General features: G+C 36.9%; 1 protein-coding gene across 2 annotated transcripts in view; it reads right to left on the bottom strand.

Annotated features, from left to right (window-relative positions):
• LOC139959386 (gamma-adducin-like) overlaps positions 1-24,008 on the bottom strand; it is a 54,971-nt gene extending 30,963 nt beyond the window's left edge. The window contains exons 1-16 of one of the 2 annotated variants that reach the window (XM_071956951.1): positions 23,769-24,008; positions 21,165-21,322; positions 20,531-20,821; positions 19,754-19,952; positions 19,418-19,640; positions 18,635-18,727; positions 16,303-16,541; positions 15,469-15,657; positions 13,571-13,688; positions 13,252-13,434; positions 9,225-9,461; positions 8,689-8,868; positions 7,648-7,799; positions 7,204-7,348; positions 1,927-2,007; positions 12-790 (exon numbers count right to left, since the gene is read on the bottom strand). In XM_071956951.1, the coding sequence (XP_071813052.1) occupies positions 12-24 (13 nt within the window). In that variant the 5' untranslated portion in view covers positions 25-790; positions 1,927-2,007; positions 7,204-7,348; ... (11 more) ...; positions 21,165-21,322; positions 23,769-24,008. The remainder of the gene's footprint in view (positions 1-11; positions 791-1,926; positions 2,008-7,203; positions 7,349-7,647; positions 7,800-8,688; positions 8,869-9,224; positions 9,462-13,251; positions 13,435-13,570; positions 13,689-15,468; positions 15,658-16,302; positions 16,542-18,634; positions 18,728-19,417; positions 19,641-19,753; positions 19,953-20,530; positions 20,822-21,164; positions 21,323-23,768) is intronic. The other variant, XM_071956952.1, reaches the window with a different exon arrangement.
• Positions 24,009-27,433: the final 3,425 nt, after the last annotated feature.

The raw sequence follows: 27,433 nt of genomic DNA, 5'->3' as shown, positions 1-27,433 counted from the left end.
TAATTCTTTACCTGTATCTCGCATGCTGCTACACAGTTGAGGGATAGGAAGTACGCCTCCTCTATGGACCCACCACAGCAGACGATACCATGGTTATGCAAGAATAGGATCTTGTTTTTGATGATTTGATCCTCCTGTTCCTCCTCGACCATGATCCCCGTGAAGTCATAGTGTAGAGATCTCACCACAAATCAAGGCTTCTTGACTCATCGACAAAAGGCCACACTTCATAGTTGAGACCTGTCAAGATTCAAAGCAAAAAATTCAAAATCCTCCATATTCTATGACATCTTTGCTTTTAAAGATTTGCTTTGGTCAACAACTTGCAGGAAGGGTAATGCTAGGCAAACATATTGAATATTCAAAGAACATTTAAAAATCCTCCATAATCTATGACATCATTGCTTTTAAGGTAGTTTTTTTTTTTTTTGTGGTCAGCAAATTTATAAAGCCAACTGGGTATTAATCAAAACAAATCGAAATGTGACAAGTCAAGCTAAAGATGTTAAAGAAAATGATCAAAATCCAAGTAAAGAAAAAAGGAACCTGCTCTAAGAATCATGAAAGTAATTATAAAGGTGGATACTCACAGCAGCGGCTGCCGAAGTGTGCACATGTTAAATGCATTTAGTACCTGGTGTGGATTTATTATTACTATTGCTTTCGCAGACTTTTAACTTTGAACACTATCTATCAATATGTAGCAACTGCTTTGAAGTTGATGAGAAAAACATCTTTTGGCCGAGAAGCATCCAACATTGGGGTTATTCCACTCATCTCCAGAAGTTATCTGTTGATCCAAAAAAAATCCCTTAGTTCATTTTTGCCTTTAAATAAAACAGTGAGTGACTTAATTAATTAGATTACACAAAAGAAGGCAAAACTATATCAAGAAAGACAATTGATCAAGTTAGCCATTAGCTAGCATTTGAAAGCAGTAGAGAAGACCAGCATATGCAGAGAAGTCTCCTAGATAATTGAAACAAACACTGTTGTTCTATAACTCTATAAACACTACCTGGCAATTGATTGGACATTGTTTATATGTAAAGGATTGGGTGGTTAGAGGAGTCTGGTTGCGACATCCAAAGGGGGGGGGGGGGGGGGGAGATATAGTATGGCAAGGGAAGGCAGAACTCAGTTTTTCTCTTTAAGCGCTGGTATTTTGTTCCCCACTAGCAAGCTCTACATCAAAAAATAGGAGGAAAAGGAAAACAAATGTGTAATAAACAATGCTTGATAAAATCATAAACTAGCTTTTAAATGTTGGAACACTCCTTTAATGCTCAGAAAATATTAAAGAGTGAATGGCTTCTTTAATATTAAGGAGTAGAAGGCTCTTTTAAATGCTTATGCCATGCAACCCACAATGCTTCTCATGTCAAAAATTAACCTTCTATTCTAAAAATCATGGCTATAACCGACATATGATAAAAAAAAATAAGATATAAAATCTTAAATTTGTCCAAAATCCATAACTATCTAAAAAAATATTTGCTTTGTCAATAGATGATAGCTAAAGGGAATCAATACAGCTTATTTATTACAACTCTAAGTGTGCATATGACCAACTAATCCCAATGCCATGGAATACTATTATGTACCAACGCCAACAACAATATGAACACAACAGTTACCTTTATCATACACATGGACACGGCCATCTTATACTACAAAAACTTGTGATAAAACTGAGGGCGTACTGGCAAATACTGCAGAATATGTACAACCTATCTAGCCCTATGCTGTCTACCAACAGAAATCACCTACAACATAAAAATGAAATGCAAGCAAATATGAATACTTGTAACGTCTTCTGTCACATACTGAAATAATTATTGGATCTAGTACAGTAGTAGCAGGCATATCACATAATATAATACATGCTTGGACCTAAGATCTTTAAAAAGTGAGGAACAAACTTACCTGATTGTACCTGGTCTCCATAGCTGCCCTCAGCATACACTGCAAACGTACATTTTCTGCAACACCTAACTTCACGTCAAACTACAAAAAAAGCATCATATCAGTCAAAATCTTAGAAAAGTTACAAATGAAACATGTTATTACCTCATAGAGCTTTTGATGATAAACTGACGCAGGGAAAGTTAATTAAAAATAACAAATTTTTTGGGATATATACATAAATCTTAGGTTTCGTGTATAAACTACATTGTCAATGGTCCTGACCACAAACTTTTTCAGGTTCCTTACCCGCAACTTCCTGGAGTTTTGAAGGCTGAAATTGCAAATAAACTAGTGCATATCCCTACACCAGTTTGAAGGGTCACATTGCAAATAAATTAATGCATATCCCTACACTAGTTTGGAGGGCTGAAATTGCAAATAAACTAGTGCATATCCCTACACTAGTTTGGAGCGCTGAAATTGCAAATAAACTATTGCATATCCCTATAACTAGTTTGGAGTGCTGAAATTGCAATTAACTAGTGCATATCCCTACACTAGTTTGGAGGGCTGAAATTGCAATTAACTAGTGCATATCTCTACATATAAATAGACCTATCAAAAAGCCCAATCCTTGAGATCAATTTTAAGTTGGTCTGACTTCATTAAATCAAAAAATTGGATAACCAACCGTTATTGGATAACCAACCGTCAACCTGTTGACACTGTTCCTTGAGGAGCTCTTATATATTCTACTCTCTAATGATCTCCGAGGTTAAATAGAGTGTGGTTTTCACTACATCTTGCAAATTGTATTATTGGAGACACTAATTGAGACAACATTTAGCAGAAAATGTTATTTTGTTCCAATTTTGGAATACTTTTTCTGCTGGAGATCTCGGCAACGACGTCCTGCGACGTTCGTTAGCCTACAAGATTGTTAGTATGGATTCTGCGACAGTGGAGAAATTAAAGGAGTGTAGCATCAGAGTTGCCGACAGTTCATATAAAGATACTGAGATTTTGTATGCTATCATGAATGATGTTGGTAGAGATGGAATTGCAAGTTGTGTGAAATCTTTAGGATGCTGGATTATCACATTAAAAGCAAAGGAACAAGCTGATCTTACTGTATTTTGGACAGTGGACTCCTCATGAATGGGAATCAGTTTCTACTGGTGTCAACAGAACGTTCCTAACTGTTAGTGTTTTCGGAGTACCTTCATTCATACAGGGCGAAGATCTAACAGGAAAACTTTGTGAGTATGGGTGTAAAATAAGAGGCGAATGGAAAGGAAAGACCTTCCCCAGATTCCCAAATATCGGGAACGGAATACGATATGTACAGTTAAAACTACCTGAAGAACACAAGAGCTTGCCTTACGCAATTAGAATTAACGGGATTAATATGAACTTAACGCACAATGGTCAAACTAAAGTATGCAATTTGTGTTTGGAAAGCGATCACATCAGGAGAAACTGTCCTAACTACAAATGTTAAGTTTGCGATGTCCAAGGGCACCGGGAAGCTAATTGCCCAAAGGTCAGATGCTTTAAATGCCAAGAACGTTTGAAGAGTATCGCCATGACAACACAGACACTGGCTCGACCCTAGATACACATGAAAACGAAACACAATATCAGTCTGAGGGATAAGTCACTGGGTCGGTTGAACAGGACGATCACGCTATTCACGAGGTCAGGGCACAGAAATCCGAACAAAACACGGATTCAACAGCAAAGAAGAACAATAATGCGAAATCCAGACACCCGAGTAATCCTAACCAGGAGTTAAAGAAAACCCACCAACAACAGCGAACTGAACAAAAGACGACATTGCCAACACAAAAAGTAGTAGAACAACGGAGAACACAACCGGAGACTGGATCTCAGCAGATGGAGGGGGCAAGCACACAAGGGGGAAACATCCAACCCCACAAAAGGCAAATATCCCTAGACGAAGACGGCTTTCAAACTATCAGACTAAAGAAGAAATCATTTATTCCTAATCTCAGCAGAGCGAGAAATGTCAGAACAAAGGATTCTTCGGCCGAACCTATGCAAAGATGATGGCGTTCATGTTATACGGTACATTTATTTATTTATAGCGATGCAAGCTGCAAAATACCTTGAAACAGGGGAGGAAGCTATCGCATGCAATTACTACGATATTGATTCATACAACAAGATGTCTCGCGAACACATATTGTCTTTATTCCACCATAATAGTCGAAGCCTTAACAAAAACTTAGACGACATAACTACATTTACGTCTCTATTGAAGGATTTCTCTGTCATTGGATTTACCGAAACCTGGCTTACTGCAGATATATCCCCCTTAATCCATATCAATAACTATACGCTTGTTGAAAGACATCGTCCCGAAAGGAGAGGTGGTGGTGTTTGTTCATTTTTCAACAAAGATCTAAATTTCAAACTCAGAAACGATATAAGCATTTTCAATGATTCTGTCAATGTTCATAGAGGTTGACATAACATCAGCAATGAAAAATTATACCATAGGCGTAATTTATAGGCCTCCAAAAAGTTCACTGCATATTTTTCTGACACACGTAAACAAAATTTTAACCCAACTCTCCAATGAACGACATAGTGCGTACATTATGGGTGATTATAATATTGATCTTGCTGACAATATTAAATCTGCTGACTTTTTAAACTTACTATATGCCAGTGGATTTTTTCCTACTATTACCAAACCTACCTGTGTGGGTTGCACTTCTGCAACTGTTTTAGATAATGTTATAACCAATGATGACTGCAAACTAATAACTGGTATCTTTGTAAGCGATCTCAGTGACCATTATCCAATATTTCTCCAAACTGCCATACACAAAAGTAGACAAAGGGGCCCTATGTATGTAAGGAACTACTGCAAGACAAATGTACAGAATTTCTTCTCAACAATCCGAGATGCTTCTTGGGAAAATGTTTCATCCCAAACTGATGCACACATTGCCTATTCTATGTTTTATAACAATTTCAATGCCATATATAATCAATGCTTTCCTGAGCAATGTGTCACCAAATCTAAGAAACGTCGAAAGAGACACCCGTGGATTACTGCAGGTATTCTAGTTTCTATCAAAAGAAACGATAAGCTATTTAAAAGACATATTAAGAACCCGTCTGGTGTAAATAAAACTATTTATTCTCAATATCGTAATAAGCTCAATCATGTTATCAAATTTTCTAGAAAATTATATTTCAACAATAAATTTTATAATGCGAGGAGTAACCCAAAAGGCACATGGGATACCATTAACCAATTACTCCATAAAGGTCGTAAACAATCATCGTATCCCTCTTCTTTCAAGGATGGTGACAAAGAGATTAACACCGACCATGATATTGCTAATAAAATTTAATGACTTTTTCGTCAATCTGGGGCCATCACTGGCAAGTAAAATCAACCACAAACGTAAATCACAGGAATCTGTTAACATTGATGTTAACACTCATTCCATGTTTTCTCATCCTGTCAGTGAGGAGGAGTTGTTAAAAACAGCAACCTCTTGCATGAAACCTGATAAAGCAGCTGGATACGATGATTTTAAGCCTGGCATTGTAAGACAAGTTATCTTATTTATTACCAAACCATTAACCCATATTTGCAATTTGTCGTTCAGTACCGGTATTTTCCCTGATATGCTAAAAATTGCCAAGGTCATCCTTGTCTTTAAGAAAGGGGATTCAGAAAACTTTGAAAATTATCAACCTATATCACTATTATCATGTTTTTCCAAAATAGTTGAAAGGCTTCTGTATAATCGTATTTTTAACTTTATTTCAAAATATAACATTTTATGCCAGAAACAGTATGGATTCCGTCCTGAACACTCCACTGAGCTAGCACTAGCTGATGCCATTGACAATTTGTATAGTAATCTTGACAAGAATAGTACCTGTGTCAGGGTTTTCCTGGACCTCTCAAAGGCCTTTGACACAATAGACCACACAATTCTGCTTAATAAATTACACTGTTACGGCATAAGAGGAACCCCCCTAAAATGGATCGACAGTTACTTAGCAAACCGCTACCAATATACATCCTACAAAAATGCTCATTCCCAACCGGAGAGAATTCAATGTGGTGTGCCACAAGGCTCTATATTTGGTCCATTGCTTTTTATCCTATATGTTAATGACATTACCAATGTTTCTGATAAAGTTAAAGTTGTTTTGTTTGCTGACGACACAAATATTTTCTTCGTATCACAATCGAGAACTTTATTTCATATTTAAGTATCAACTGAATTAGACAAGTTCAGCGACTGGTTCGCTGACAACAAATTATCATTGAATATTGATAAAACAAACTATATAGTTTTTAATACTTATAAAAATTTTACATGGAATGCTGATATTACTATGGGTGGTAAAAGACTACAACAAGTCAATAGTACTAGATTTTTAGGCGTATATATAGATCATGAACTTAAATGGTGTGACCACATTACAACTGTCTGTAAAAAAGTTGCAAAAAACACCAGTGTTTTAGCTAAGCTTAAGCATTATCTGCCACACACATATTAAAGATTCTCTATCAGACATTAGTCCAGCCACATATTACGTATTGTTGTAACATATGGTCTGGTACTAGATATACCAATCTGAATCCCATTTGTATTACACAGAAGAAAGCAGTCCGCCATATAACACATGCCAAACCAGAGGGACCACACAAATCCTCTTTTTAAGCGTTCTAAGTTGTTAAAAGCTGATGACATTATTAGAGTTAACCTTGCTACATTTGCTTATAAGGCCTGGAATGAACTGTTACCAAATGCTTTTAATGACTACTTAATATGTAACAGTGATATTCATCATTACAATACCAGATCTTCAGGCAATGCACATTATAACAGGTATAATTCTACAATGGGGATGTTATCACTGAGGGCACGTACAATCAAAACTTGGAATTCTCTATCAGGCAATATTACAAATAAACCTTCTGCAAAATCATTCAGAAGAAACTTTATTCAAAAAATTATTGCGTCTTATTAATTGAACATGTTCATTTTTTCTTATATATTTAGTTCACTTTTTCCTTTTCTTAACAGGGAGTCCTCTACTTTGTTAAGCGATCTGAAGATTTTTTAGAGGACTTCCTATCACATTGTATATATTCACGTGATAAAACAAATAAATCAAATCAAATCAAATTTGTGAAAAGGACTGCATAATGCAATTTTAGCCTAGTATGTTAATTATTTAATGTCTATTCTCCTCAAGATGAGCTTCATTCTCAAAAGTTATACCTGAACTTACATTTTATGCCTATGTTTGCTAGCTGGGTCATCTACTTGGTTAATTTCAGTGGAACAGGTGCCCCCAATGTTTCTTCTCCTCTTTTCTGCTTGCATGTGTTCCTCTCATTCCTTAATTTGTCCATCAACTTCATGCTCCAGTACTCCTGTTTCAAAAGGAATTATAAATAATATCGAATGCTGTATGTTCACATACTAGGTAATCACCAATCACAATAAATCCCATTCCAACCCCATAGCTTCAAGCACACGCACATCTAATCAAATACAAGCACATGCTGTTTGAAAGCCGTTATTTCCTATTCACAGTTGGTTTGGTCTACCAAACACTCTGAAATTCTCTACAAAGACAACGATGCACAGAGCTGACCTTGGCAACCTAGCATAAGGAATTATATTTTACCCAGCCCAGACACAATAGCATGTGCATATCAACATTACTTACTACAGGATGAGCTCCAGGTATATGGCTGCCTTTCCCAGGAATGGGTACCCCCGCTGCCTCTGAGTAGTGGGCAGTTTAAGTGCAGCTCGTAGATTGCTCAACAGCATGTCCCTTCCCAGTCCTGCTGTCAGTGCACTACAACCAGTTTGTACCTACAGGTAATGAAAGAAATTAATGAAAAATAATATGGCACAAAAGAGGGGTATAATTAAGAAGACACTGCAACTGCGTGGCCTCTCCAAAGACTTTCCAATTCAGGCAGAATATGATCATATCACAACCCTATGAGTATAATGCAAGAAGTAAGACTCCATTTGCTCCAACAAGCCAATGCAGAGATGTAATAGTTGCGAATGTCACCATGGATACATTTGTTATTGATTACCATCACAGTAACAAGTTGTGCTTAATGGGTGAAATGAAAAGAAGAAGGGATCACAAGGTACAATGTCCAGGCAATGAGAGCTGTTCAGCAAAGATGCCCTATTTCGGAGATCATGAACAAAATGGTGGAAAGATTTGTGAATCCAAATTACTTACAGCTAAGAATCCACTAATGGTCAAGTGTCTCACAACTGATGCTGATGGCAAGGCATGTAAAGGGTTCAGTAGTACAATGGCTGTAACTACTCATTCTGAAAGTGAACTTAACCTGTTAGATCAAGTTCACCTACTCAAGTCACTCCGCAGAGCACTGACTATATTAAAGCAGTATTCTCCTCTATGTTCCTGCAAAAACTGTGACTAAGAAGCACTTGACAATCTTATAAATACCTGGGAGAAACCATCACTGATAAATTGGAGTGGGATGAACATGTAAAACGTACTCTAGCAAAAACTAATCAGCGTATGTTCCTATTACAGAAGCTTAATTTATTCAGACTAGACCAACTCTCATTTCTCTATTCTATATTAAAATCGGCAATCAAGACCACCATTACATTCTGTTTAGCAGCGTGGGGTGAAAATACTACTGCTAGAGACATGACCAAGTTAAATAGACTAGTTTCTAAAGCAAGGAAAGTTTGTCGGTCACATTACCTCAGTTCAGTAGATGAATTGCTTGTCAGAGTATCACAGAGTAATATGAAGTCAATCATGTCATCCCAACATCCTCTGGGGCATCGGGTAGATTACAGCAATCAAACGGGCAGACTAATTGTCATGAGATGCTGAACCGAGAGATACAGGCGTTCTTTCTTGCAAAGGGCTATTCTCAATCTTGCCAATGAATTATGTAGGAAATAGGCCAAATATATGTGTCAGAACATGGACTTAGTAGTCTTAATTTTTCGTTTTAAGAATCAGATTTTTATGTGTTTCGATGTATTTATGAATGTCAATTTTTATGGTCAATAAAGATCCTTATATCTTAAATATCAAAAGCACTTTATCAACATGTTTAGACTGCCTTGCAAAGTACTACAGTGGAAATCATTCACATTGCCCAAAGCATTCATTTGTATGCAAGAGGCCAGGAAGTACACATTTCCATGTATGCCAAATGCTACAAAGGGTTCTCTGCTAATATCGCACACTGACAGCAGGAAGCTAAACAAAATATCTGAGACACCCACCTGCAGCAAACATTATGGTCCACTCGTTTTGAGACTTAATTCCACTCAAATGTAGATACCGTCAATTAGGCTTTCACTGTGACCAATCCAAAACATAGTACCACATTTTCATGCAATGGTCAGTACAGGGACTACAGTTCCATACACATAACATATAATGTGCCTGGAGAGTCCATAGCCAGGAAGATGGAAGGTGCAGTATTAAAGGTGAGGTCAAATAGTCCATGTATCCAGACTCTGAAATAGATGCAAAGAAAACAGCAATGTGATGAATTACGTAAGAGAGGCAGCTAGAATATACAGAAGGAGGAGAGCACAACTCAGAGAGAGAAAGTACAAGCTACATGGTAGAACTATAAACATAAACCAGTCCAGTATCTATAAGAAAGATCAACTGATTCATGACCAGTTACTCTAGGATGAAAAACTACACTGATGATAAAGATGACAATATTTATCAGTGATGCCAGTAATTTGTAAACTGAGTCTATCCACACTCACTGTTATGAGTTTTCGTTTCGTTTCGTTTATTTCACTTTTTTTCTTTTTTACAATTACATTCACAATAATGTATAATACCAATGTCAAAGAAAGAAAAAAAGCATGGAAAATCTGAAAAAGCTACGCTTGTACACTCATAAAGTGCAGATTCACCATGAACAAATTAAATACAATACGCTAACTACCCCCCCCCCCCCCCACTTCCCGAACGGGAAGCACAAGTAGCATTATTAAATGTGATAACTTTAACGCATATATTACAAATCATTGTTTAACAAATATAGCTTCAGTTGCTTTATGAATATTGATAAGGTTGGTGATTTTTTAAGTTTGGGTTCGAGAGTATTCCAAAATGTGGCACCAGTAAATCTTACAGACTTAGTATTTAAAACTAATCGTGGGTAATCCAAATGAATGGCAGTTGAGTGTCTAGTGTTATAACTATGGAGTTGATTATTTAAATTAAAAAAAGACTTAAACGGAGGTGGAAGTAAATCATGAAGATATTTGAAAACAAAGCTTCCAAGTTGGAGTTGATATATGTCAAAAACTGTTAAGATACTTAAATTCTTAAAAATAGGAGTAGTATGACTAAGATAATCTGATTTGCTAATCAGTCGTATCAACTTCTTTTGGAGCACAAATAATCTATTCAGATGAACAGTATGCGCATTGCCCCAGAGAATATTACAGTACGAAAGATGAGGATAAACCAATGTATAATAAAGGGATAACAATACCTGATGAGGAACCTGAAACCTAATTTTATAAAGAATGCCAATCGTCTTAGACACTTTAGTACAAATATAATCAATGTGAGTTTTCCAGCTTAAGAGTGGGTCAAGTTGAACTCCAAGGAACTTAACGTTTTCTGTTTCATGTATAATTGTATTGTTCAAGATAAGTTTTAGTTTGGGTTTGGTGGAATGGTAAGTGTGAAAAACTATGAAGTTAGTTTTATTGACATTAAGAGACAACTTATTAGCACAAAACCAATCTGCAATAGCAGAAAGTTCATTATTTAAAATACGATTATATGCATTCAAATCATTATTCTTAAATAGTATGCTAGTGTCATCAGCAAAAAGACAAAATTTAAGAATACTTGAACAATTAGGGAGATCATTGATATAAATGAGAAAAAGGAGCGGTCCTAGAATAGATCCCTGAGGAACACCACAAGTTATATTACAATAAGCTGAAACGTGTTCACCAATAATAACACTCTGTTTACGATCTGATAGGTAATTTCGAAACAACTGTAACGCAAGTCCCCTAATCCCATAATGACTTAGTTTGTTTAATAATATATCATGATTGACCGTATCAAAAGCTTTTGATAGGTCTATAAATATTCCAAGGGTAGACTGCTTATTATTAAAACCAGTAGTAATAAAATCAATGACGTCAAGGCCAGCCATACTAGTTGAACGATTTTGACGAAAACCATACTGATTATCGGAAATTATGTTGTTGCTATTTAGAAAAGTTATAGTTCTGGAGTAGATAATTTTCTCAATTATTTTAGATAGAGAAGTGAGTACTGAAATTGGTCTATAATTTGACAATTCATCAGTTTTACCTGTCTTAAATATAGGTGTTACTCTAGCAAGTTTGGCAGAATTTGGGAATATACCAGTTGATAGTGAAATATTAAAAATATGAGATAATGGCCGGGCAATAACATGTGAAATAGATTGTAGAATGCGTACTGATATACCGTCAAACCCAGATGCAGAATTCCTCTTAAGTTTACTGATAATATTGATAATTTCTGAAGGATTACTAGGAGACAAAAATAAAGAATTTGTACAAGAGCCTCTTAGGAAATCATTAAACACCGCATTACAAGTAGGAATTTTCTCAGCCAGGGAAGGACCAATTAGTGTGAAGAAATCGTTAAATGCGTTTGCAATATCATTCTCATTAGTCAAAACGCTTCCATTGTGATTAATCTTTGAAATTTTGTGTAACTTAGAATTGTCTGTAATTAGTTTATTAATTATTTTCCATGTTTTATTCAAATTGTTTTTATTATTCTCAAACAAATTAAGGTAATATAATTCTTTAGCCTTCCTGGTAACACTGGTTGTTTGATTTCTGTAGACTGAATATTTGGCTTTATTTTCAGGAGTAGGATTTTTTATATAATTCTTAAATAAATTATTCTTATGTCGAATAGATTTCAAAACACCTCTTGTTAGCCACGGTGATGAAAGTCGTCTATTCTTAGAAGTAACTTTTTGTAAAGGGCAGTGCTTATTATAAATAAGTAAGAATGTGTTGATAAAACCATCATAAGATATGTCAACATCGTTTGTTGAATATAGCCATTCCCAATCTAGACAATCAAGTTCTGCAACTAGGTTAAACAAACTTGTAGGTGTAATTTTCCTTTTGTAAAATACAGAATGGTTATTGCCAGAGTTAGTAGGTTGATTTAAACTTTGAATGTAATAGACTGGTAAATGATCACTTATGTCAGAAAGTAAAATACCCGAAGTAAATGAACCGATTAAATTATTGCAAAAAATATTATCCAGCAAAGTTGCAGAATTTTCAGTAATGCGAGTGGGTTTTGTAATCAATGGTAAAAAAGTTAAAACAGTATCACTCATTCAGGGAAGTAGGCAATCAAGCTGATGACCATAAACTTGGCAAGTGCCATCAAACTTTCAAGGCTTTCTGCTGTGTTGCACTGCAAGATACTGTTGAGAGATGTGACATCTCTCTCCACATGTAGGCTGTTGTGGCATATGTAGGAGATGTCAAATGGTTTGGTCCTTAAGATTTCTTTACTTTGCACAATACTTTGAAGAGCATATATGTCAGAATGTGGACTCTGCTGTTAGCATTGTGAAAATAATGCCATATGCTGGTGCCCCTGGCTTACTGATGGTGTAGGCACCGTCCACATTCTGCATCCCTTTGTGTAACTTGCTGGGGCTAACGTATGTTTTGCCAACTTTTCATTTATGTCATCAGCCCATGCCATCCAATCTGAAATTGCAAAGGTGTGAGCTTTCCAGTTACATATTTCTAAATGTATATAGGCCTAAGCTTATTCTGAATGCAGCTTGGGGCTCAGTTCAGCTGATTCTTACACCACATTGAGTAGTAATATATGCTTTTAAACTTCTGACTGTCACTTTTGCTCTACTAGGTACACTGCACAGAGAAGGCTACTCACCAGATGAACAACTTCACTATCAAATAAGCTACATGTACTACTTAGTGAGTGTAAGTCTGTGATGGTATAAGCTCTGAGGTGATGGGTATTACTTTCACTTTTCCCCTTTGAGGTAGCTGAGAGGTTTTTCACACCTACCCATGCAATCATCCCATTCTTTATCATAAAGTTGAAATTTGATTTCTTCTTGAATATGAAACTTTTTCCTAATTTTAAGTTGCTAACTCTTCAAACTCAAAAACTTGTTTCTGATCTTTTATGGTGAGATCATAGATGTGAGGAGTTCATAAATACTGATTTAGTTTCAGAACCAATTCTACATGTTAATCTTCTTACAACTGTTTATTCAACATCTATGAGAAAAGGTTTCCTCATGTAAGTGAATGAGGTGTCAATGTTCCAAAAGTTTATTGAACCTCTCTGTCCAGCACATTTTCGGCATTTATATGTAAAATTCCACCTGTTTTCTGCCATACTTCCTCTGTTGGAAATGGTGTAGTGCAACCCTGCATTTCTGTACTGTAAAGAAAGAAAAAATAGATAACTAAAATCCTGGTTATCAGTACTGAAGGGCTCATTTATTAAAATTACAACTCATTATTCTTAATCGTAGTTCACCATAAACATAGATTGAAAAACAGATCTTGTCTCTTACTATTTTCATAACCAGAACTGCATGTGGATTCCTAACATAGTTAACGATCAGCTATCTGCAGTATTCTGTTCGTAAGGTGTTTGTGTAATGCGGCTGAGCAAGAGTCTTTCCAGTAAAGCTGTTGGAAAAGGGAAGATCACTAATGGAGTAAATGAAAAGAATTAAATGATACCTTAAATAACTGTTGACTAGCTGATAAACATATTTATATTCTTAAATGCAATTTCCCCAGATTAGTGATAGTAATATACCTAACATGTGTTCATCCGTGGGTGCGAAAGCAATTATTTACTCTGTCACTGTGAATTTCCCTCATGCAGTGGCATTGCTGGCACGACTCTTGCTCAACAGTGTTCGTGTTACATTTGCAAAGAAAAAGTTAAGCTTACCTTCTAAAAGGTTAAGTTAACCTTAAAAGTGCTAGTTCAAAAAGGTTAAGGAGATTGGCTTCTGCAATTGCGTAGGCCTAAGCACACATACTTTATGCTTGACCTTATTAGTTTAGATTAGTTTAGTAAAGAAAAAGGATCAGGAGGGACACTCAAGTCCCCATCAAAGACCCTATAGGAGAGGGAAGAAAACTGATGACACAAACGATCAGACCCGATTACAATGCTTAAAGTGCTTGTCCAAAGCATTCTTAAACCCATTCACACTACAGTACTTGCAAGTACAACTTTCTCAGGCGAGCCATTCCACTCATTCACAACCCTATTAGAAAAAAAGGTATGCCGAATATTAATACTACTTTGTGACTTGTGGGGTTTAAGACAATGACATCTGGTACAACCACTATTAGCAAACATGGAAAAGTCAGTGACTATCAAGATACTTAATCAAGATATCACTTTTATGAAACCTACGTTTGAGTTGAATCTTGGACTGCATAATCTAGATCTATGGGAAGACTGTCCATGAACTTGTGTTTGAGTTACTTTATTACTCTGAAATTTAGTGACTCTAGCCCTGACTCGTTGCATAACTGGTAATAGTTCCTGAAAACTCCACATGAATTGAATATGGACCACTGAATCAAGAACTACTGGAGACTAATAATTCTTCACATCCTTAGCTAGATGAAGTAATGGTTTCTAATACAAACGGTATACTTTATCAATCCCGTTCTTGAACCATTGACCCAAAATTGTGTCCTTTCTGGAGAGAAGTATTGAAGGAGAACCGGACGGATGGTGTGCTATTTATAATAATCCCTCTGCCTAATACAAATACCAAGGTATTTAATTAAAAAATAGTGAATTGCACATAAAGCACCTAAGGCGACACCTTTGTCGCCCTAGGCGAATTCATCTCTTTTCACAACACTTAGGACGACATAGCATAAACTCACCACTTAGGGCGACGATGGTGATTTAGTGTAATTTCGTCACACTGGACCATTGTTCTCCAGTATGTGCACTATTTATAATAATCCCTTTGCAAAGTACATATAGCAAAGAATACAATTAACTAGTTAATTAATTTCACATATACATGTCACCCTATGTGAAATTAACTCTTTCCACAACACTTTAAATAAATAAATTGAGAAAGACATAACACCAGAGATCTACAGTCAATATGAAAAGATGCCTGTATACAGTATTTAGAACTGCTCAATGGGATCATTACAACTCAAGCTGGACTCTAAACCTGAAAATTTTCAACGTATGAATTCTGGCCATTAACTTACATCACTAATAGTTTCAGAATTTGACTCCTGTTCATTTGTCAGTTTATTGAGTTATTGTAATGACAGGCTGTTAGCATTACACTCATAAACACACATACTGCTACTTCACAAAAATGCATTGTGTTACATATTGAAACAATTTTACATAACACAAAACAGCATGGAATGAAAACAATATGACAAAAACAGGGAGTTTGCAGGAACTCACCAGGACTCACAAAAGCCTTCAAGATCTTTGCAATCTAGACACACCTCAAGGTGCCCCTGCATACTCAAGCATGACATATAGCCCTTGTTACTAGGATATATCGGAATTACTGGATAGGAGTTTGCCCGACAGTGCCAAGTCTCATTGCAGGAAGTCCACTTCATCTCATTTGTTGTATGTAAGAAGTACCTGGAAAGGAAAAAATAAGTTACTCATTACAACAATGTTGCATTTCTATTGCAATTCCCATTTGTTCCTTTACCCTCTGGATTATCAGGTATAAATGAAAACTTTCATTCAGCTTTTACTTAAAATTATCAGAATTATTATTAAGAGCAACAAACTTATCAATCAGATACAGACTATCATCTAAACCCAGCCTTACAAAATGTGCATCCTCATTGTATTGATGCAAGTTTATCAGTCAGATCTAACTGGTGCCATAATACCTCTTTCAAAAATGACTAATTCCCTGCAAACCTAAGCAAATTCCCAATCAGTTTCAATGTTAAAGGTAGTCTGTATATGCCCCAAATTATAGGATGCTATAATTGCTAGAAGTTTTCAACAAGTTACTTTCATGGAGGCCCTTAGTCCAAATTGTTCTCAGACATTCTTAATGAACACACAAGATGACTGAATGTCCCCGTGAGGTAAATTTCATCAAAAGTGGTAATAAAAACAGTTTATAGAATTTTGACCAAAGGTGACCATATTTGAATATTTGCATATTTTGGGCCAACATGGCATAATTTTAAATAATATATTGAAAAGTTCACTTATTTTTGTTTGTGTTGCTTTGATGCTTTTCACAGAACGATCTATATCTCTTACTCATCTAAAAGTTTGCACTGGCTTTGGTTACAGGAAGTGCATGATGATGTGTAAACTGCACCAAGAAATTCTAATGCATCCTCCTGTGCAGTTGAATCAAACTCTGGAAGAATCTGTTTCAACCTTGCGAGACAGGAGGCCCATGAAGTTCAGGTTGAAATTGCGCGGAAGAGAGCTTTGATTACTTCCATTAATTCAGAGCTATGTCCATTATAGTGTCGAATGATGCTGCAAAGAAGCTAAAAAAAAAGAAGGAAAATTTAGATTTGTAGGAAATCTACATCTGACATGGGTGGCTCATCAATATAAGTGGAAAAGATTTGGGTTGCAACCTTCATTTTTATCTATTTTTTGTTAATGATTGCTTGATGTTTCAAAGCACTTTCTTGGAAGTCTGTCACTAGCTTCTGTAGCTGAAAAGTTACTCTCATCAAGTAAAATGATAAACACATCATATCTTAATAACCATTTGTTGGAATATGCTACTGGGAGAAAGGAGTAGAGGTATCATGAACTTGACAAAGAAGAGTGCCCATGTTGGAAAATCTAGTATATTTGGGGGATAATAAAACTTAAAACCCTTCATTGTTGAAGTGAAAATTATGATATTCTGCAATAAGTGCCAATCCTTGGGATGGGGTTGGAACATCACAAAATGCTCCTTGCAATTGTGCTGATATAGGTTGGGTTTTTCCCTTTACTTCTCCAGGCATAAGGTTTTGTCAAGGATATGGTCCTGGCACAGTAAAAGTCTTTCATTTTTCAACATTTCCAGGTGGGGAGGATCAAGTCACATGAAGTCTTGCACCTCCATAGCTTGCAATCCCTGCCTTAATGAATTATTTCTAAAGCTGCATGGGTTGTCTTAGGTTACTTACCTTTAATTTGAATTTGAAGGACCACTACATGCTTTTAAGACAAAATTGCAAACTGGACAAATTAAGAAATATGATGTCCTTTAAGTTGGCTGAATTGGGAAAAATTCATTCCAAAGTCATGACTTGTTTTCTGAACTTTCTCTGTTCTTTCAACTTCCCTGTACATATTGGTCAAATGGTTTAAAATGAGTTGTATGAATAGTTGATAAAGCTGATATATTCTGACAAGTTGTCAACCAGTTATTTCAATTGAATCATTTTTAATGAATTGTCTCACTGTAATTATTGATTGAGTGAGTGATCAGTCAATTAATTAAATCGTTAATTGAGTTAACGTTTAATTAAAATTAGTTAGGGGAATCAATTAAAAAAAGATGAAAATTAGATGACCTCTATGACTGAACTTTTCCTTTGAACTTGTTAGAGCAGTTTAAAACCTGTATGTGGTACTTCTAGCAACTGTCAAGTTGGAAAAAAAAAAAATTCTCTTTACATTTTGAATAGCAATTTGGATTTTAGAGGACAAATTATTCCTTGCAAATAAATGCTTTCTTGAGTTCATTCATTGCAATTAGATGGCATATTGTTAATTGTTGCTGACAATAAAATTCAGATTTCAACTGAATCAATTTGAGAAGCTATACAGTATTAAATTGATTTTCATATGTTGGATGGTTATTTGCTAAGAACCAATAAATGCAGATCTATACCAATAGCATGGGTACAGTCTTACAAGTATAGCTGGTACTGTAATAATTTTCAGTCATGTACCAACAAGTTATCAAGTTATCCCAACCACTGCAAATATTACCATTTTGGGGTGATATATGTTGAAAATATCTCATGCATGGAAATTATTGATTCAATATAGTTGCAAGCAAATTTGAAAACTCGAGTATACTTACACATTGCTTAATTACAACGTTTTTATCTGTAAAACATGGCACCATATAGCAAAGTTAATGAAGTGTGATGATTATGTCCTAAGAAACTGGCCAGCGTCACAATATCCCTGTATCTGTTACGTCCTGAGATATTGGCCACGTAACACAACATCTACTTCCATACTTGTATAATGCTGAGCTGCAGACACTGGCCTTTGTGGCAAGATCTTGAACACATATATTATGTATACTGTCTATCAAATATACTGTATGTATAAAATGTATCCTTATTTTTTTTTAAACTAACAGAAATTTAAGATGGTCAATATCAGTCCCTATTCTGGAACTGCCTCTATGAGGATTACTGTGATGATAGAATCAATGTTGATGAAAGAATAAATGTGACTTCATGCAGTGTTTTACAACCTGTATAAAATTAATACTCCAACCACACATGCAAAGTGCAATGTGGTTCCCAGCTACACCACTCTATGGGGAAATGGTAATTTGATGGCTGTTCTTCCTGCAAACTCAGTCTAGAGAGTGTGTTAGATTATCAACTCAACCAACTTTGTCCAAGTTCCTGATGTTGTCGGCTGCAAGCCAGGAATCTCATTGGGTTGCTGCCACCACCATGAAGATTTAAGCAGTATATCATTTCTCCTATAACAACAACATTGGAATAGTAAAGCAACATTACCGTAATGATGCTATATCGCAATTCCCTTTTGAATTAAGCAATATGTTAAGGGACATTTTCTTAATATTAGTTTGTTCAATATATGAAAAATCAACCAAGTTAAAATGCATTATGGTTTCCATGATGTAACATGAGTAATTTGTGTATGCGTTTGTTTGTGTGTGTGGGGGGAGGGGGGAGGGAAGGGGGGTTGCACACACTTAATAGTAATTAAGGTTCTACAAATATTAGAAAAAGCTAACAATGATGATTGAGATGCAACAAACATGGGCGAAAATGGAAAATATCTGCCAAGAAAATGAGACGGACTATTCCTGCAGGCTATGAGGTATCATTATGTTAAGTATCAACTCAAATGGAATAAATTTCTTCCGATTCTGTGTTTATAAGGAAATTTCAGCTGAGCCCTGTTTTGTCACACATCTCATCAATATGCAGCAAAATCAAAATAGCACTGAAAACATTGCATTGGGTAACCAACCTGCTCAGCCCAATAAACTTTAGTCATACCACATATGGTTGGTGAGCAATTGCAGATCAGGTTTTAATGTTAAGCCCTGCCCACTCATTTCGTTGCACGATATCTGCACCAAAAGCAATAACGACCCTCCTTAGCACGTCATTGCTGCAAGGATCACCTCAAACCAACCTACCATTCTTCAGATTGGAGCTAACAAGAGAACGTCAGCTAAAATCTATTTTGGTCCTATTTCTTCTTCAAAGGAAGGCCTGTGGAACTGTTAGTATGTGTGTACAGCCCTTTCTCATTCACAGCCTTGACTCCATACGGCTCAAGCCAAGAGTTTCGAACTTCCCTCCTCTTCGGGCATCCTTTCCTGCATTCTGGACGAGAACACTAGAACCAACTTTGAAGGTCTGAATAAAACAAAATCCAGCAAATATACATAAACATCATAATACAATGTATATGTTGCCATTCATTTAACTACAGTCAGTTTTCAATGCACAACATAGCATTATGTAATAACCTGTTTTGATTGCTGCCTTTAGTCAAAATTCTTTTTCTTGCCGTTCTTGGGCTTTGCCAATATTTTCTTTCACAAAACCTTTGATTATGTCCTGCGACTGTGACATGAGTTGTAAAACCCTCTCCCTCTGTGCATCGCTGCAGCAAGAGATTCTGGTTGGACAATGGAGTCTTCAATGTCCACTGGTAACAATGGCTCTCTGGATATATGAAGATAAATTAACAATCAATTATTCCCAACACTTTGTTGACTGAAGAATATTTAATTTTTTTTATATTTTATTTTCGCTATTAAGACCCTGGAACCATAAATTTGAGTCACATCACATACTCAAACCAGCAGAAATATAAAACCAAAGTATATTCTGTGCTGTTATAGGTCCAAATTGCATACCAGCCCAAAATATGATATATAGTATATGAAAAACAAAACCAATGTCAGTGGCATTAATTGCATGTATCTTAATTAATTGGCATGCTTTTATAGTTTAATGAATGTTCATCTTTTGTACTTGCTGAAGAGTGTACCATATACAGAGTTAATCTGTTTATTTGTTTAGGTGTTGTAACTTACATAGGGTTATTGGTGGTCCTCTATTTAGCAGTTTTTCCCTGTACCTGGGATGTGTCGAATGAGATTTTATCCTATAGAGGATCAGTGTAGCTATGCAGGATTTGTCCAAACTCTCTTGTCCCTGATTGCTTTTCTCTGTACAGTATATGACCTTTACAAATGTAAACCTCTATTCAGCAATGGTAGGTTTGAATTATTACAAACCTTCCAAACATCACAACGAAAGGAGAAAGACCTGTTGAACCATGTTTTGCTGTACGGTACCCCATGAGAATGGAAGACAGTGTTTCATCCCAGTCATCTTGGTTTTGATTGACAACTTTGATGAGTGACATTTGCAGAGTTTGGTTGAATCTTTCATCCAGCCCATTGGTCTGTGGGTGGTAGCTGAAGGATACTCTGTGGCTCACCCCTGTCATGTCAAATAGGGACTTGTTCAGAGCATTAACAAATTCTCCTCTCTGGTCTGAGATGAAAATTTTCATGCACACAAATCTAAATAAATGGAAAATTAAACAAGTTGTTAAAGTACTGGTTAGAGTAATGCAGTAAACTATTGGCATCTTCAGAGTGGCTGCGTGGTTTAATCAGGAGATTCTTTTAGCACTGATTTCAAAACAAGTAAGTTAAGCACTGACATCACACCTGGTCTTGGATGCACTGACCGTTATCCCACTAACATTTTATTAACATTAACTTATAAAACAACTTCAAGAAATTTCTGTAACCATTTTGCCGCTTTCTGGGTCACAGGTAAAACTGAGAACAAATGCAGGTCTGCATAACTAACTTCAAAAGTATGTTATGTAAAGTAAAAACAAAGTACATGGATATATACCTGGCCATGGTTTCAAACAGAAAGTTTGCAACGGTTTATGCTGTTTCGTCTCTTACAGCAACAGCCTCTGGCAATTTTGAAAAATAGTCACATAGGGTTATGATGTACTTATTTCCATTGATGGTCTCTGCAAGGGGTCCAATCATATCCACACCCACCTAAAAAAAAAAGGAAAATAGCATTCAGAACCATACACAATCATACCAACAACATTCTTGTACAGAACAGAATGCTGTATCAAATTTCGCAAATACTTTTGATACTGGACAGTGAAGCTTTTTTAATTTCAATGATTTAAATTGCATGATTTTGGCTTTTCTTGATTTAAAACTATTACTGCTCACACTTTTCAGCACAAAGCTCGGTGGCTGTTTATTGCTCCCGTTAGTCTAAACTCTTCGATCTTTTCCGTATCGATCTTTTTACATTTAATGTTGAATTTTCAGGGCACAGTCCTGACAAACGATATTTTCCAATGATACTGTACTCTTCATCGGTATCCAGCTCAGGAGAAGTCATCTTGTAATATCAGATCGGGCTAAGTAAGTTAACGGTCTCAACTCCTAATGCTTAACCGAGGCCAGAACAGTGCGTGCAAATATGCAACTACTAAGAATTTTGTGTGCCTGCGTGTTACACATTGAAATGTATTGCTTAGTATTAACAAGCATGGCCTGTGTTTAATAAATTTATGTCTTGTTGATCACTTTTCTTTGTTTCGAACTTGGAACCTATTAAGAGTTTATATATCTTTTTTAGTAAGGTTATCAATTAATAACATGTTTGTTTACTCATTATTATTGCCTTTAAATGAACAATATATGTTTTATTACTAAGTATTAGGTTATATTAGGTAAAGCATTGGTGGTGATGTCTGAAACAAGATCTATTTGGATAGGTGATGTTCGGAACAAGAGTCATGACAAAAAAATCTGAGAGGACATTACCCAAAACTGTCAGCTTTTGGTTAATATATATATGCTTATGTTGTGGTTTGATTTTATGGTATTTTGTTTCAATTACTTTCAATTTTGCTCTTTAAAGAGAAAAGTGTAATTCAGGAAAAATTGTGATTTTTCTCACGATACTCTAATTTTTCTTTGATAACATCATCAATATCATTGAAAACTTGTCTGATTATAGTAAATTTTATGTTAATAAAGGAACTAACGACAGAATTCCCAAAATGTAGCAGTAATGGAGTGGCACCACCATTAAGAAAAGAACCACTTTTGGAAAATTTATAGATTGTCACACTTTTCTACCATCTTGAATATAATTTCCGGAATAGTTTAAGGTCTGGTCAATTCTAATTCATAAATTGCAGATATTAATTATGTTTTTTTTTATTTAGAATAGAAGTTCTGTACTGTAATTTGAAAATTTGCTACCTTTGGCAACCGTGAAACATGAACAGACCCAATTTCCAAAATGCTGATGTCAAACTCAAAGGTATAACAAACTTTTGTAAAATGTTGAAGACTTGCAGTGAGAGTTGTACAGTAAACCGCGAGAGTTGGCAGGCCTGCAAAACCCTACAGTAGCAATAGTCATCGACTTTTGTTGTAAACGATTTTTGCTGATGTACTGCATGAGCCTAGTCTAAGTCTTAACCCTATTGTTTTAAACTCTAGCCAGTGGCAGAAGGCCAAATTGTATTGGCCTAATGGAATTTTTGGCTGAAACTGTAACTGTGTAAAGCCTAGCTAATTTAGAACTAGCCGTATGGCTGATAAGTCTGTTATCAAATCTTCAATCAAAGCGTTGTTGCATAGCATGCTAGGTGCTTACCCTAGGAGTATCTTAGGCTAAGCCATTACAATCTTCCATATACTTATTGCAATACCACCTGACTCCCCTGTCATTGGCCAAAAAAGGGGATATTGAATATCTACCCCATTTGGTAATGCTAGGCATACTTAATGCTCCTCTGCACAAATTCATGAATAATTAAGCACACAGAGTATTTTTTCATAGGGCAAGCCAAACATGTCTTCATGCACAGGAAAGTAGTGCTGGCCATTAGATTTAGAGCACTTATGTTTACAACCATACATGTTGACTGGTGAATTAATTAGGTGAGCTCAAGGATGAATCCTAGTGGCAGTATTGGGGGTAGTTTATGCTATCAAGTAACAAGTTCTTAATGCTCGAGTGAATTTGAGTAGGACTGTTTATCTATAGACAGTCTTGGCCTTCATGCATAGCATTAGACCTAGTATTGCTATGCCCATAGTAGTAGTAGGCTACTTCTTATGGCCATATTCAACTTCAATTCCTATGATCGAGATACACAGCATATAGGTCCATTAGGCCTAACTCAGTCCAGCTACAGTCAGGGTTGCACTGGCATAACTAGGTCTAGGCTAGGCTTGTTATAACTCAGTCGTAGGCCTAGATTAAGCAAGGCATAGGCCTATGCTTGTTTGCTTTGATCTCAAATAAGTAGTAAGCCAAGCCTAAAATGGAACTGAACAGGAAATCCTGGACTTTATGACCAAAACATGCCGATCTACTCTTACCGTCGTAATACTAGTTGTTGAAGCCTAGCCTAGTACCGAGTAGTAGTACTAGTAGTGCCTATGGCCCTATGCCTATCCCCACCTCACACAGCTTGGTAGGCCTCTAGACCGTCATGCAATTGAAATTTTGTCTCCCAAATCTTTCGTCTTTGTACTTTGGTAGGCAAACCAAAAAAAACGAACTCTATCTCCATTATGCTGGCTACATTAGGCCGCACAGCAAGGCAAGATATTTTCTTTAAAACAATACAAAACCATTTTTAGCCTAGCCTACACACGTTTTATACAAAATATGTGTTTGTATGCCAGTGTCGTCTGCACATTGCAAAAACTTAAAAGTTTTTGATTTAGGGTGGCATACTCCTATTAGAGTCTATATCAATCCGCTCGATTGTTCTCCTATCTCAGGAAAAGTGCCAAAAAGCAGCGGGAGAACATCTTTTGTGACCTGTTATCGATCATAATCTAGATTTTTGTGGCTTGCATGTTGAAGAGCATGAATGGAAGTACATATGGTGAGAAAATTTGGTCAATTGAGGCAATTTTAGACCTTTAGGCCTCCCGGGAGCAGCGTAGGAAATTTGTTTACCACTGAGTGAAGAGGTTTGTTTACAAGTGACGAAAACTTCCGGCTCGGATAGCAAAAAATCTACACGGTCATGGTACGGAAAATTGATGGTGCCATGAAAGGCCAACTTGTCAGCTATCCGGTGATGGGTAGCGTTTAGCTAGTGAAAACTTCTATCTAGACTTAAGAGACCACATTACTTTTGTGATTTAGTGTGTAAGTCAATGGGGCTTTTAATGGGCGTATGCTACCTTAGGGTGCAGGTGGCATACTCCTATTAGAATTAATATCTATCCGCCCGATTGTTATTCAATCTCAGGAAAAGTTCCAAAAAGCAGCAGGAGAACATCTCTTTTTGACCCGTTATCAATCATGATCTGGGTTTTTCTGTGGCTTGCATGTTGAAGAGCATAAATGAACATACATATTGAGCAAAAATTGGGTCAATTTAAAGGCATTGAAGAGTCGCCCCAAACCGCGTGCGGCCATCTGAAACAGTTAACTTTCCGTGGCTTGCAAGTGACGATTTGTTCGTGTCGCTACAAAATGCAGACAGTACAGTACTGAAATGTGTTAACGTGTTATATAAGATGTCCAGCGCTGTATTGTCTGTACGCTATGCTGTAGGTATTGACCGCAGCTGTATGTACTGACTGTACACTAGTGTCTAATTACCGATGGTAGCAAGCTGTGTGTATTTTCTGGGATCGATAGTGGTGTCTAACACTTTTGTTACATCTCATTCGAAACTAGGTCATGTTACCGGCATTATACGTTTCTTTTTGCGCGAGTCTTCACACCCTTTAAGTCCCCTCTAGGCCAAGAGAGGAGATGCTTATCCAACCAATTTTACATAACTCTCTCTTACGCGAAGAGAACGGTGAAACTGTTTTTAACAGTATTTTTATTGATGAGGATATTATTATGGTTGGCGACCTTATATATGAGGTCATCCCAACACAAATGCCATCAGAAACCGTTCATGAATGTATAACACTTACTATTCCCGAAAATCCCATTTCCTTGAATGAAGTATACAGACGATTATTTCTATGGTAATGAATGTATTACCCTAGAACTGGTTGACAGAGATCTATTCATCCGACAGAGTGGTATCTAGACAATCCGACTTATTCGTGTAGGTCATTTAGAAAATGTTATATTAAAGAAACAATTGCATCATATTAATTAAAATATCATATAATTGATTTATTGTCGAAACGTTTAATTTGATCTTTAATTTTTTCTTCTCTTTTCTTTCTTCAGGGAGTCTTCTACATTGTTAAGCTATTGTATGCTTTATAGAAGACTTCCTTTCACCTTGTATATTTGCACGTGAAAAAACAAAATAAATCAAATCAAATCAAATATATATATTTCATATAATATTTCATTCATATAATATTTCATATAATATTTCATATAAAATTATATATATATATATTTCAAAATTTCCAAATATATATATATGGTCTATCATAACGCGCGTGTGCGTATGGACGCCTTAAACAATTGTACAAGTGTGCTATGAAACCAACTACTATGGACGCACCCATCACTTCTTGAGATTGTTCCCATCTGCATGAAAACGCGCGCCCCACAACCCTACGCCACACCCGGCCTCTAATCGCTACCCGATGAGTTACGAAACTTAATTAGAGACCCCCCCCCCCAGTACCAAAACCTTGACAAAATCCGACAACACACAACTTAATCGATAAAAGGTGATCGGGTTGCGTATGAGCCACGTCTAGAGGTCATCCTCTGACCTACATGGAGTGTGACCACTCCCGATTTTGCTATTTCCAAGAACAGGGTCCAAAAATTCCCAAGAAATCCCAAGGACACTGTACTTTATGGATATATAGCAATATCTAGCGATATCTAGGTATGGATTTTTGAATCCTGGGATCGAGACCAGGCCGCCGCAGTTTGCTTTTGCCACGATCTTATACGGTCTCTGGAACTTTAAGTATTAGAAACGAACATAGATTTATATCAACTGCTGTCGTGGCGCGGTTGGTGGTGCTCTGTACCTTGAGAGGCGTGACGTATTTTGGATCGCGGGCTCGAGACCAGGCCAGCGCAGTTTGCTTTTGCCGCGATCTCATACGATCTCTTGAACTTTAAGTATTAGAAACGAACATAGATTTATATCAACTGCTGTCGTGGCGCGGTTGGTTGCTCTGTACATCGAGAGCGTGACGTATTTTGGATCGAGGGCTCGAGACCAGGTTGGGGCAGTTTGCTTTTGCCGCGATCTCATACGGTCTCTGGGAACTTTAAGTATTAGAAACGAACATAGATTTATATCAACTGCTGTCGTGGCGCGGTTGGTTGCTCTGTACCTCGAGAGCGTGACGTATTTTGGATCGCGGGCTCGAGACCAGGTGGGGGCAGTTTGCTTTTGCCGCGATCTCATACGGTCTCTGGGAACTTTAAGTATTAGAAACGAACATAGATTTATATCAACTGCTGTCGTGGCGCGGTTGGTTGCTCTGTACCTCGAGAGCGTGACGTATTTTGGAACGCGGGCTCGAGACCAGGTGGGGGCAGTTTGCTTTTGCCGCGATCTTATACGGTCTCTGGGAACTTTAAGTATTAGAAACGAACATAGATTTATATCAACTGCTGTCGTGGCGCGGTTGGTTGCTCTGTACATCGAGAGCGTGACGTATTTTGGATCGCGGGCTCGAGACCAGGTGGGCGCAGTTTGCTTTTGCCGCGATCTCATACGGTCTCTTGGAACTTTAAGTATTAGAAACGAACATAGATTTATATCAACTGCTGTCGTGGCGCGGTTGGTTGCTCTGTACCTCGAGAGCGTTACGTATTTTGGATCGCGGGTTCGAGACCAGGTGGGGGCAGTTTGCTTTTGCCGCGATCTCATACGGTCTCTGGAACTTTAAGTATTAGAAACGAACATAGATTTATATCAACTGCTGTCGTGGCGCGGTTGGTTGCTCTGTACCTCGAGAGCGTGACGTATTTTGGATCGCGGACTCGAGACCAGGTGAGGGCAGTTTGCTTTTGCCGCGATCTGGTACGGTCTCTGGAACTTTAAATATTAGAAACGAACATAGATTTATATCAACTGCTGTCGTGGCGCGGTTGGTTGCTCTGTACCTCGAGAGCGTGACGTATTTTGGATCGCGGGCTCGAGACCAGGTGGGGGCAGT

This window comes from Apostichopus japonicus, chromosome 19, assembly GCF_037975245.1.
Source record: "Apostichopus japonicus isolate 1M-3 chromosome 19, ASM3797524v1, whole genome shotgun sequence".
Classification (NCBI taxonomy): domain Eukaryota; kingdom Metazoa; phylum Echinodermata; class Holothuroidea; order Aspidochirotida; family Stichopodidae; genus Apostichopus; species Apostichopus japonicus.
Note: the sequence above shows the minus strand (reverse complement) of the source record. Positions and strands in the feature narration are given on the sequence as shown.